This window comes from Amphibalanus amphitrite, unplaced genomic scaffold (genome assembly GCF_019059575.1).
Source record: "Amphibalanus amphitrite isolate SeventyFive unplaced genomic scaffold, NRLGWU_Aamphi_draft 000523F_arrow, whole genome shotgun sequence".
Classification (NCBI taxonomy): Eukaryota; Metazoa; Arthropoda; class Thecostraca; order Balanomorpha; family Balanidae; genus Amphibalanus; species Amphibalanus amphitrite.
In genome coordinates, this window is record NW_024882017.1 from 119,905 (window position 1) to 133,405 (window position 13,501).

At 46.9% G+C, this 13,501-nt stretch overlaps 1 protein-coding gene across 1 annotated transcript in view; it reads left to right on the forward strand.

The window, feature by feature from the left end:
- The window catches only part of LOC122393206 (HEAT repeat-containing protein 1 homolog), a 162,423-nt gene that overhangs the window by 58,206 nt on the left and 90,716 nt on the right, over positions 1 to 13,501 (forward strand). Inside the window, exon 6 of the mRNA XM_043389034.1 lies at positions 9,853 to 10,017. Coding sequence (XP_043244969.1) covers positions 9,853 to 10,017 — 165 coding nt within the window. The remainder of the gene's footprint in view (positions 1 to 9,852; positions 10,018 to 13,501) is intronic.

Below are 13,501 nucleotides of genomic sequence, written 5' to 3' on the forward strand. Positions count from 1 at the left end.
GTGAGTGTTCTCGGCTGGTAGATCCTCAAATGGTTGATTAATGAGTTGATTTTCTTGCTGTTTGATTTCTCTCCTGTTCAAACGTAATTTACATACCCATTTCCAATTGCTGATCGGTCCGTTGGTTTCAAGCTGACCGATTCCTTTCTGCCACCGTTCCTTGCGCCTGGGGCTCGTCACAAACAATATTTATAATGAGGCTGGCTTGTCGCTTGTCAACATATAGTCTTCACTGCCTAGGATGGTATCTGTCTCATAAGGAATTTAGGACACGGATGTCTCCCCAAAGCATATAATTTTGATGCCTCCCTTGAGGGCATAACCTGAAGCCACCATCTGATACCTGATAGCTACCCACCATTCTCTCCCTTTCTAATGCCTATCATCCCAAAGGTAATCGAGTACATCCCCATTTAATGTCGCCCTCAATGCTGAGATTAGATCTCCCGCTGGTCCTTACACTATATGACGCATACCTCAATCTCCCTCAGACTCACTCTCTTTGTCATACCTCTCTCATCCCACTACAATAAATTTGATCCCGCGTCGACCTCTCAGTCCCTCCCAGCAATTGTTCTAACTCCCTCCAGCGGTACATATCAGGGACAATAAACGCAATTTGTTCAATAGACTCCGTGATTAGTGTAAATTTCATCTAAGCTTACTCTTACCTCCCAACGACTTATCGCGCCCCGTTCCAACATTGGAATCGTGTGTGCTCTTCCTAGCACCTCTTGGGCTCCCTGGCCCAATATCCTCGAACACCTACATCACTTGACCCTGATTACTTGTCTAAAGGTGCAACGCAGGTAGCGATTACATTATTAGCGTTCGTCGATGGGTGTGATTGGTTCAATCAATCTCTGCCGGCCCACTCTCTTCGAACACCTACATCATTTGACCCCGATTACTTGTCTAAAGATCGACGCGGGTAGCGTCAGTTATTAGCGTTCCTCGGTGGCTTATGATTGGTCCGTCAACCTTTGCCGCTCACGGCACATCTCTGTTTCCCTACTAAAACCCCGCGGCCGGCGTTGGTTACTGACCCTTGCAGCCCTTCTGTGAGAGACCGTCTTACGCGTTTTCACCTAACGAACCGGTGGACACAAGCCTGCTACCCCGACGACCGCAGTCTCACTGGGCTCATAGACAGGTACCTACTCAGTACTCTCATGCAGTCATGGCACCCGCAAGTGGCGCCTTTGAATCATTGACCGGTGTGACTCGAAGACTCCATGACTGAATCTATCCTACAATTTTATCCGACGCCGTGGAATCCTGTCCTGCAGATGTGTGTTCAAGCGCGTTAGCGTCATGAGTGATGCATGCTGCGATCCTTTCCGACGGTGGACTTACCTCACCTCATCCTGGCGGAATTACCCCTTCGCCTCAATCTATCACCTTCGTAATTTGTCACTCACCTTCGGCGGAGTGCTCCCTCGTCCTGTCTCTCTGACTCGCCTCTCAGCTTGGGCGTCTTATGGCGTTCTTTGTTCTGATATCTGCCTAACATATTTACTTACTTACTCCGTAACGCGAGACAGTCCAATCCTAGAAGACTTAGACGTATCAGCAGAGTCAAAAACACATGAAAGTGTTGCAACATACCTCCTCTTCGGCTAGCATCCATCCTTAGATCTTTCCTCCTTTTGTAATTCCGGTTTCAATAGCTATCGACCACTTCAGGGTCACTCCTTCTGTATCTCCTTACCTGTCTGACCCGTAGAATCCCTTCAGTCCATGTGCGCACCGCTGCGCGGTACGAATCAATTGTTACCCGCGACCCGAACAAAAAAAATCATTGGATAGAGAAATCTGCGCCGCCAAATACTCAGACCATCTACTACTCCTTTCATCTACACGATATTTACGCCTATCAGCCGAAACGTCTCTACCGTAGCTTACTATATTCACTCAGTGACGTCATATTTCTAGGAGATTGCCAGTTTCATACTTGTTGATCGGTAATGACGTCATAAGATCCTGTCGCCTGCGGGTTAGTACATCCTGACCTCTCATCGTTCAACCTTGGAGACGCTAACTTTGATCGGAATTTCAACTCGACTATTCTGAGTGTTGCCTGTGATTTAATGAAGTAATTCTCAGTAGTGCCCAATCATTTGTGATCATGAATATTTTTATGTGGATTGTTGTCTGGCGTCCCTCGCCACGTTGTCGCAAATTTCTCTGGGGACGTAAGTATTTGCATCAAGGGAATTCTAAGGTAGTGCGCCGGATTAGTCTCAATTTGGCATTTCAATTTAAAAAAAACAATCCAACTCATGTGATTTCATGTTATCTTACTGAACCGATTTATGAGAGTCAATTTTATAATGCAGGTTTTATTGACATACTCGACTAGATGATTTATTTAACTTGCAATTCAATTGCAATTGACAATCGACTTGTGGTGTTCTAATTTAAGGAAGCTCGGTTTACCGATTGCTATGTTGTTGAAGGTATACAAATTTTGGCAAATGTGATATCCAATTATTTGAGTGGGAACATCAGCAATGAGAAATGGTTATATCAAATCAAGGGGGGACTGTAAATTACAATAAGCTAATGGGGAACGGACCATTGGAGAATGGTGCTAATTTCAAACTAAATTGATGGCTCGGCAAAGACTGGTGTAATCAATAGTACGCTCATTGCCATTTCTCCAGTGTTAGTGGTAATTTGATTTATTTACCTAGTGGGTACTTTTGCTGGCAAACCTGCTATTATACTTTCAGTCAAGGTAGCTGTCCAGGATAGAGGACAATCCGATAGACAGCCCTTCGTTGTATCTGTTCCGCCACCTGACAAAGTTTGTCATGTTCATTGATGCCTTATAAATTTCAATTCCAGGATATCCCCTTTAAGTGAAACGACACTGGTCCGAAACTGTTGTGTTGGCATCCGAGACCAGATATGAGATTAGTATGACCTGAGGGGTCAATGGTCATTGACATTGAAATTCCATGTTCAATAGATCATGTCAATAGAAAGAGATCAACTAACGGATGTTACTGGGAATAATATGACTTGAATTGTTGCATGTTACTGATTTATCATCTGAATTCATAAATTTCAGTGTGTCCCTCCAAAACTTCGTATAAGTACAGTTGTCAGTAGCTTTTCACACCACGCTTGACATGAGATGACTGTTCTCCTAGGCTTGGGGTGGCAATGTCAAAGTTTTAGTGATGCGCGCTCAATCATAACACAATTAGTTTCCCCATTCCTGTTTTAGCCTATAATTGTCTGCTAATCTGATGTTAACCTGACTCGCGATGTAGAGTTTGGTTTCGACTGACGAAGGTAACCTGTTTCTCCCAGAATTAGACCGTAGAGTTGTTCACCAAGATTTACTAAAATTTTGATCGTATGTGACTGCTGTCAATTTCTCCCCCTTTTTTTTTGACCACCCGCAAATTTGTCCGCCTTCCTACTGAGGTCAGCGTGGGTCAATCGCTGAGAGAGGGGTTCGTACAGCTGTCTTACCAGATAATTTGTTTCTCTCAGCAGGTCCATGTTTGTGCATTGTTCGCGATTCCGCTGAGCTGAGGGCTTGCTGGGCCAGCGCTCTCCAATCCGACGGGACTGGATGTGAGATCTACTGCCCACGCCCTTGGCGACCATTCACACTTTGCCTACTGATTTGCAATGAAGTATCATACCCTACTCGGATGTTTTCGATAAATTAAGTGTAATTTCAATGCAATGATCACTAAATGTTATTTAGATCATTTGAGAATGTGCCCTGTGACCAAAAGCTATCTTGTTTGATTCCCTCATGTGTTAGAGGTTGAAACGAAGTTGAAACTCAGACCTTTGGTTTGTTATTGCTCTGAGTCCTTTAAACAAAAGATATTTCATCGAATCTATACGATATCTGTAATTTAAGCCAACGCAGAGAGTTAGGTGATAACCATTTTTAAATGCTTGTAATTATGAGCCTAGCGGGGATATGACCTGGTTCCACACATGACCGGCGATCATTCTGACTCACCGACGCTTTTGGCGCCGCCTAGTGGATGTAGTTGTAGGTTACACTGGCTAGGTGGCGGTAGAGTGCTACGCATCTAATTTGTACCAAAACCTTTCATTTATGGGGTCGATCTTTGTAAAGACTGAATTAAACGTTTGCTTCCTCTCTCTCTCTCTCTCTCTCTCTCTCTCTCTCTCTCTCTCTCTCTCTCTCTCTCTCTCTCTCTCTCTCTCTCTCTCTCTCTCTCTCTCTCTCTCTCTCACAAAATCTCTCTCTCTCGCTCACTCACTCACTCACTCACTCACTCACTCACTCACTCACGCCCCCATTCACTCATCCACTCCCGCATGCGCCCACTCATTCACCCATTCTCCCCCTGTCCCCGTCTGTCCGACTCTCCTACGCATATTCCACGCGTGAGATGGTCGTGTAACGTCCACTCGCGGCAGAATGAATAAGCTGAGCTTGGCGTGCCTCGGTCATAGGTGGCGCCACCGTTTCCTTTCGGCCTTCTGGGCGGTCGGGGTGCACCGAAAGAGTTGGGTCTTGTGGGTGGCGCTAGGGGCGCTGTCGTCGGTGCGTCTTTATTCTACATGAAGGACATGAGCTGCGGTAATTTCTCGCTTCCCTCCGTAACCAACTCTAGATGTGTACAAGCAGGGTGACATTTTGACATAGTCACATCACATTGAACGGTAACTCGCTTGATGTTTATGATCAATTGTCTCAAATGATGCATCAATTTAACAACCGTGACATTTCCACATTAATCTTTGATATACCTCGAAGGGGGAGCTGGCATCAACATCAGTTAGGTACTGATGATGCTAGGAGAGAAAGGGGGATTGATTGACAGGTTACGAACAGCGATAAATTTATAACGATTGAAATGGTGATTCAGATTTGTATTCGGTTATATGAACGCGAATCACGAAACGACTCAATACTGACTTAATAACAACCCGGAAGGCAATTCAGACTTGTTCTGGCGCTGAGCTGCCGAAGGAGCAGAATAATGTTTAACGTTTACGATGTTGTACTCTCCTTATCCAATTGCAACTGAACACATTACGACTTCTGGGCCGCCTTCATGACAAACCGTATCCAAATGATGAGTATATCCCATGAATGTGACAATCCTACGATGACCGTCGATTTATCTCGAATAGCACTTGTAAGGATTGAGAATCAATTGACAAACTTGGAATTAACACTAGATTGATAATGGATTGATACGCTGGCCTACCGAGTTCAAACTGATTAGATTATGAAACAACTTATGCTGACCTACTAGCTTCGAAAAAAATGTATCTGTAAGGGTCGCGTCGTGAGGGATGATCATTGCATTTCCGTTGATTGGTGATCAGACGGCCGTGGCGTAGTCTCATTCAACTCCGGTGAGTCTGTGGTGCTAGGCCGGCGTGAGACCGTGTGATCGACGATGACGACTCAATGATAATTACGTTAGCGGTCTCTGTGAATCCGAATCAGCAACATATCTGGAGTAACCCTCCCTTTCTTTTCCCAGACAGATTGTTAAATTTTCACGCTATATTTACAAACGGGCGATACAGTAATGCTCAAGCTCAAGCCATAACCGGTTCATTGCGATCGATATAGTCAACTCGCCATTCTCGATACAAACTTAGCCTTAAACCTAATCCTAACGCCCTAACCGCAAAAAGATTATTTACAAAACATCGCCAATTGAACTGTCATGACGTCATCTGACGTAGTTTGACGCGTCAGTGGTGACCAGCGCCCTAAAAATGACACCACCTGACCTGTTCCACTCCCCTCTCATACATTTGAATCCCACACCTCACTGCGGCCGGGCCGCGCGCGCGATGGCCGACAGATAGCGCTACCCCAATACCAATGTAATGGTGAGCCATTAGCCTACACTGACCATTACTGACCCGCCCCGGCTGTCCCTCTAACCCCTCTGTCTATCCCATAGACAAGGCCGGACCAGTCAGGCCCATTAGCCCCTTCCCGCCTTTACAAACAGACGCACCACTGCCGCGCTGCTCGGTCGGGAGCGGAATGTAGCGACCATCTGCCCTCCCTTCCCTGCCGAATAACACTCCCACGATGTTAAATCCATTACCCTCTAATGGTGGCTCAGGTTAGACCCCAGGGAGTGGCATTTGTAATCCAGATCAGAGACATCCGATGGGTAAATGGGAGGTGAATTGTCCATGACGGGGAGGCAGTCTTGATGAGGCGGACAGATGAGATGACTCACTTGACAGTGTTTGATGATTGCTGTCCACTCCAGCTGAGGTCCGGTGCAGTGATGATCCGATCAGCAGAGAGGCCGCTCCGGCCGAAGCCGGGCGGGGCGGTGTCCCGCGCCGAGTCCCGAGGCGTTCTGTCTCTGGTGGTCGGCCTCCGGTGATCGGTCTCGGGTCTGTCTGTCACTCGTGGTCTGATCCCGTAGTCTGTTCCCTCTCTTCTTCTGCGGTCCGATTTTATTCCTTTCGTTATCCGGTTCCGGCGGGGGTCGATTTCTGTGACCGGGACAGTTAATCGGTCCTTTCCTGGCATGACCTCCGGCGGCAGCCCTGACCGGGGCTGAAAATTGGCGACATCCCGTCTCGCATCCGGAGTCGAGACCGTCGCCCTCCTCCTCCATTCCGCCGGAACGTGACGTCATCCTCACTTGCTCGGCTCATCCGTCTCAGCTGTCTCCTGCCGGATGACGTTTTCACACTCGATTTTCGCCGGATGTCGGTCCCTGCCTGTGCCGGACGGCTGACCGCAACGACATCCTCCCATCTTCCTGTCAGCTGCGTCGGCAGGATGTGCGTGGCGCCAGGCGTCGGGAGGCTGGTCCAGCACCGGGAGCAGGTGTTTCGGCTGCGTTGCGTTTTTCGGCGGCCACTGCGCCGGCCCGGATGGGTGTGTTTGTACTCCACCCTTCGGCGAGCCTTTGATCTTCGCTAATGGTGACCGGCCGACGGGTCGGGGGATCGTATGGTCGACTCCCTCCCCACGCCGGCTCGGCGCCGCGGCAGGCAGTGCGATCGTCCTTACGTATAGAGTGTGAGAGATGTCCTTTTTGATGTACGGAGAAAAAAATGTCACAGCTTCCAGCTGTTACATTAACATGCTATGATCTTCACAGAATAGGTAAAATCAACTCAAAATATTACATTCTTTTATTACAAATAATACCTTCCCATGAACTTCAATATGGTGACTGCAGAGCTCATTCAGTCAATCAGAGACTGTGCAGAGACTTCATCATTCAAACAATCAGAGAATCAATGTGCAGAGACTAACACTTTAAAGGAAATAGTTCACTTTTAACATGGGATTTTGAACTGGAATAGCAGTTTTGTTGCTTGAGCTGAGACTAGCACAAATCAGGAGCTTTTACGGCTCAACGATCACCCTAGACGAAGATATTCCATTTCTCGTTCCGAAAAGAGTGCCTTGCAGAGGAATGCGTGCCTTGCTGAGGAATGCAGTCACGTCATCGTCAGCCAATCAGAATGCTGCTTACAGCCGATGGGTTTGTCCTACGCAATATGATTGGTCAACGCGTAATAAGCATCCGCGTCAAACATTATTTTATATAGAATATAGTTCTTCTTATACTAAAATATAGAGAATAATCCTTTTTACAAAAACGTTTTGTTTTATTTTCTGATCATTTTGAGCATAAAAAAACATTAATCCATAGCAAAATACTAATTTCAGGAAAGTGAACTATTTCCTTTAAAATCTAGTGACATTTCACAAACATCTTTTATGCTACAAGCTTATGCTTACCAAACACTTTTTCATGACTCAAATATGGTGGTGTTTATTTTAAGTGAAAACATTCATCCAGCACTAAGCAGATTATTTCTAAGCTCCACGAAGTCCCAATTTCTGTTGGATTTTGCTTGGAGTCACTTCATAGTTTGAACTCAAAGTGCCTTGTGGATTTACCTCAGTTATGTAGGTAAATCCACAAGGATTGATGGGCTTTACCTCAGTTATGTAGCTGCTCCCTCAATTTAAGTTTCTCGTTAAATTTCATTGAGGCGTTGCAAGATTGGCTGAAGCCAAATTCTCTTCCCTGTTTGGCTGATGCTCATAATACCTGAACATTTTTAATTCCAATTTTTGTAGCTGTTAACAATTGATGAAGGTCCAAGTACCTAGACAACAATGACGTTACAGAGGAAACCCCTGGCGGCTGGCTGTGTTTCACAGGCGCGCTGGCGCTGCCAGCGCATTCTGTGAGCTAGCGTCAACCTCTGGTAGTGTTGGAGGTATAGGCTTGTTGATGTCTCTATGGAAGTCAAAAGTGGCTGGCAAGTGTCGCGAAACACCGCCCTTATTTTTGCACAATAACAATAATGGTGTGATAACTGTTGCTGCAAGAAAATATAAGGTGAAGTGAAGACGTGAAGTAAAATCAGGTCAGACATTAATATATACCCGAAAATAGCAGTGTATGGAGTACCTATATTCACATTACCAATAATATGATGCGCAACAGGGCCAGGCCATAGAAAAACAGGTGAATGTTGAATTGTAACACAATTTCAATATCAACATGGCACTTGGCATATTAACAGTAAAACACAAAGTTTTTGATGTTAAATCAACAGAGAAAACTCCTGAACATAAACAAAATGATCAGAATGTATAATAAGGAAAATAATAGTAAAAATAAAAATCCACGAATCAGCCTATCACCGCCCTTACACATTCACCACTCCCCATTCCACGCACAGATTGTTTACCCCTTGGCTTACCCCGTGTTCGCAGTCTCCCGGACGACGAAGATTGTATACGCCGTCCGACCAATCACGTTCAAGATCAGCGGGGCTTGGCCGCGGTTCTCGAACGCCATTGGCCAGATTACGCAGAATCTTCGTCGTCAGGAAAGCTGTGAACACGGGGCTACATTTTTCGCTATGGTAACAAAAGCGCCAGAATTGACTACCAGAATTGGATCCGAAGGTCAAATGGGTCACGTGACTGTGCAGTTCAGATGGACAACACCTGCTAAATACAAGGTTGCACGGACTAATTTCTACTAAACCTACCAGAATAAAGTTTCACGGTTGGGTATTTAAATAACTATTCAATCTAAACTTCTTAATTATTTTCCCGTTATCATTTATAAGCAATTTTATAAATTGACTTTCAATTCGCTTGCCTTTTACTGGCAAAATAACTTTTTAGTATTGGGTCAACACATAGTGGTGTAGCAGTAGGAACCATATCTGGCAAAACCCCAATACCTACATACAGCAGAAAAGCAGCCACCAGGTGTCGCCACAGTCGCCACTTGGTCGCCACACAGATGTCGCGCGCGTCGCCAATCGCCACACTACCGATTTCCATAAGGACGCATATGTACGGAGATGTATAGGAAAGTCGCCCTTAAGGATTACGCTTACATCCTTTGCTTATGAGGTCGGTGGTTGGAAATTGGGAGGGGCTCAGCTATTTTCGACCACGGATATAGCTTTATCACATGATTAGGAACATGCTGATAAGCATTTTATGTGTCATAACAGCACAAAAGTATTTTTAATCATTTTTTTTTCAAAAATAGCCGTTCTGCCGTATCTTTCAGTGCAAGGTGCCGTCGGTCATCCCCGACGTTACGTCACGCCGGGGATTGCCAGATTTTCCTACTAGACTTCGACGCCCCCTGCATACGTACAGACGTTTTGATTTTATACAGGCAAATATCTACTGCGCTCCCGATCTGGTGATGAGCAATTACTCCGTCGTAGCACTGGGCGCTTTACAGAGTGACTTGCCTAAACATATGTACAGGGGCTTGTTTTCATACTTGTCATGTATTTGCTGCTGATCAGGCGTGTTGAGCGCCGTGTCTGACTGAGGCGGCGCCGTGTCGGCAGGGCGTTGACGGGCCGCTGGCGGCCGAGGCCGTGGCTGCGCTGGCCGTGGTGGTGCACACGCAGGCGGTTGCGCGGCTGCCGGCGGGTGCGCTGCAACTGCTGACCGCCAGCCCAGCGCCACTGACGGCCGCACTCGACCGGCTGCCAGGTGGCGTCTCGCTGCTGGTGAGTCCCGCTGCGGCAGTCCCGGCACCAGCTCCCTCCGGCAGCCGGCTGCCACCAGCTCCGTCCCACAGCCGGCTGCCACCAGCTCCGTCCCACAGCCGGCTGCCACCAGCTCCGTCCCACAGCCGGCTGCCACCAGCTCCGTCCCACAGCCGGCTGCCACCAATTAATGCACCACATTGGAAACCATGTTTTAAAGGGTTTCTATGCCAATAAGTGGCACAAAATTATGGATTATGACGTGCGATCACATAAAATCACTAAAACAGAACGTTTGTGAGTTAAAACAAGTGCTTTTTTTGGGATATATGTGTTGGAAAAAATAAGTAAGGATCTATGATCTCACTGGATCTCAAGCAAAAAAATGAGGCTCGGATCTGTGATCCCTACGGATCTCTCGATAAATTACAGTGCTGCATCTATGATCCCGTCGGATCCGAGATCAGGATCCGTGGGATCAGATCTCAGATCCATTTTCTCGGATCCATGCACATGTCTGAGGGTGTCCACGTCAAAAGTGTAACCAGACTTTTCTCCATAATTTTATCTTAAACACATCACACTCACAATCAAATGCCCTCGTTTGTGAGCCAAATCAATGGCAAAACATTTGCTATACCTCTCAGCTGTGCTCGGCACTTTGCTGAGCAGCGTGTGCCGTCTAGAGCAACTGCTCTATATGAGCCCCTTTACGTCGGGCCACCGCCGGCAGACTGGAGGTGGGTGATCGTCTTGACAGTTGACTACCATGTGGGAAGGAAGGCGACGGATCTCGTCGTGATGGCGTCTTTCAGCTCCTGGGTCGACCCTGGATTGCCGGCGTACGCACAGTCCTTGACAAAGCCCCACAAGAAGAAATCTAGAGGACTGAGGTCGGGCGAGTGGGGAGCCCATTCCACCGCGCTTTTCAAGCTGATGTAGCGGTCAGGAAAGTGCTCCTCCGTCGCCATGAAAAATGGTTTCAACAGGACGGGGCGCCACCTCACACCGCCAAAGGGTCGCTGGAATGGCTGGAGGGGCACTTTCCTGACCACCACATCAGCTTGAAAAGTGTAGCGAGGGGATTAACGAAAAGAAGGGTTAAAGAGCTGCATCTTGCGGTTCATCATGCAGCGTGGTCCGTTGTCGTTCAGCTAGTTGTAGAAGAACAGAGAACTATTTGCTGCTGTAATGACTCGATAGTAGAGCTGGTGATGGGGAACTTGAGAGTCGTTGAAGAGATCCTGAAATAGCTATAGAGCGGGATCCAGATGGTGATGAGATCCACCTGAGAGAGAGATGTAGATATAGATCCACCTTGCGTACAAATACATCTGATGGAAGATGCTTTTAAATTGGAGGCTTGATGATTCTGTTCATTGTATAGACCATGATATACGAGATGCTTCTTCACTGCTCGGATTAAGGATGAAGGGATCCGATCAGCTGGATTTGCGGCACAGTTGGGTAGGTGAAGGACAGGGCATTTCGAAGTTCCGATGGCCACTGCCAAACATATGGGTGGTAATTACATTGATAAATTGAATGTGATCATTCGTCCAGTCACCCATTCCTATATCACTGGCCTCCCCATTAGCAAATTGCCCACTTAATTCGTATTAGCGTTGCTAGTTTTAAGTTGCCCTCGAGACTCATTTGTTCGACTGCCGTAACCGAATTCTACCAAATTCCTATCGGCCTTATTCTAAGATTCATGCTTCATCATTCTCACACCCTTGCTCGCATTACATTTGCATTTCATGTATTCACCCAAATTTAATTGGTAGCCCCCCACATTCCCTCCGATGATGTTAGGTGCCTGACTAATAGCGATCTCCCCGGCGAGATAAATGTCTCTTTCCGAAATCCATATGCATGCTCCGCTAACCGGCGACAAAGATACTTATCGCAGGGCCGTCCAGAATAATTGCACAAATATCCACCCTGCCATTTTATGGGATTCACTACACGTCCGATAGACTTATGGTACACACATACACGATTTATATCCGACTTATCTCTCTACCGGGAGAGATTACCTATGCCCTCTCCGGTCTGCGTGTAACATTCCCGTTCACGACCCAGGGACCCTAGTTCATATCCTGGAACTATCCTTAACCCTCGCCGGACCTATTGGTTTTCTACATACGCGCCGGCCGAGGGGGGGGGGGGCGGGTACGACCCCCCCTCGCCGTTTCGCCCCTGGTGGAGCTAGCGCGTCGCGGAAAAAAACGAGCGTGTGCGCCGTTACGAGACGCAGAGATTGGTACCCGATTTTAAGGTCCTAGGTCAACCGGTGACCTCTGAGGTCAGGTCAAGTGCCCCAGGGTACGGTTCAGTTTTTGGTGAATAACTTCGCAAAAAATGGCCGCAGAGCCGCGATTTTGGCAGCATCGTGTTCGCCTCGCTCAGGCGCGTCGAATGATATACTTTTTGTCCGGGTCAGGTCAACTTGGGGTGTTGACCTCAGGTCAAGGTCAGGTCAGCACCCCCAGGTCACGAAGTTGGTCGAAAGAGGTCATGTCGCATATCATTCGATTCGGCAGGTCTTCCTGAGTCCATTGGTGGCTTTCTCGACTCGCTAGCTCAATTTGATAAGAGTTATTGACGAAAAACTAATATGACCTTGATGACGTCATACATGACGTCACGCAAGGTCAACATTGCAAAAGTGACGCATCTAACCTTGCAAGGAGTGCATCAAATCACGTTTCTGTGTGCTTGAGATAGTTGGAGATCGTTCCCGGCGCCAGAATAGCAGTTTTCATTTTTCCCCATTGCACAGTGGCCCTTTTTCAGAATTAGCGCGCATAAATTCAAAATATTTTTTCTCTTCTTTTGAGTAAAAAGCAGTCTAATCGTGTGCAAAACATTCCAAACTATCCGATGGTGCCATTTTTACCTCCTAAAAAATAATTATTTTTGGTAAAACTGACCGCGAAATCGAAGTTTGTCGAGAGGCGCGCGGACACCACCGGCGGACCCTAAAAAGTAGGGTGAGATTAAACATCAATTTGTAAGACTTCCGATGAGAAAATATTAAAAATTAGTGGCATGGCTGTGAAGCTGAGTTTACGTAGAAGCCCTAGAAACCACTATTTTCATTGCATAAACTTAAATATACCACTTTTGCCGGATATTGTGAAAACAATAACAGGACAATTATTAACTGGAGATGGCGGCATACATATGAAGCTTTATGTTCACTCTGGAACATGTCGTATAATACATCGTTCGAATCGCCGATCTCTTCTGACCATGTCCACCAAAGGGCATCGCGCCATTTTGCGCCATTTTGCTTCTACGGTGGATAACGTGAGCCAGTTCAGTCCGCGAGCGGCTGTGGCTCCTGTTCGATACGACTAAGCTCATTGACCTGGCTCGAAGCTGATGTCACCTGGTGTGCGCCTAAATGTGGCTGGACTTTTGCCATAAGATGTGCTAATTGAAATGTCATGTAGGCATAACGCTGTGCCCAAGAAAAACTGTCCGATTTCTTGTCGCG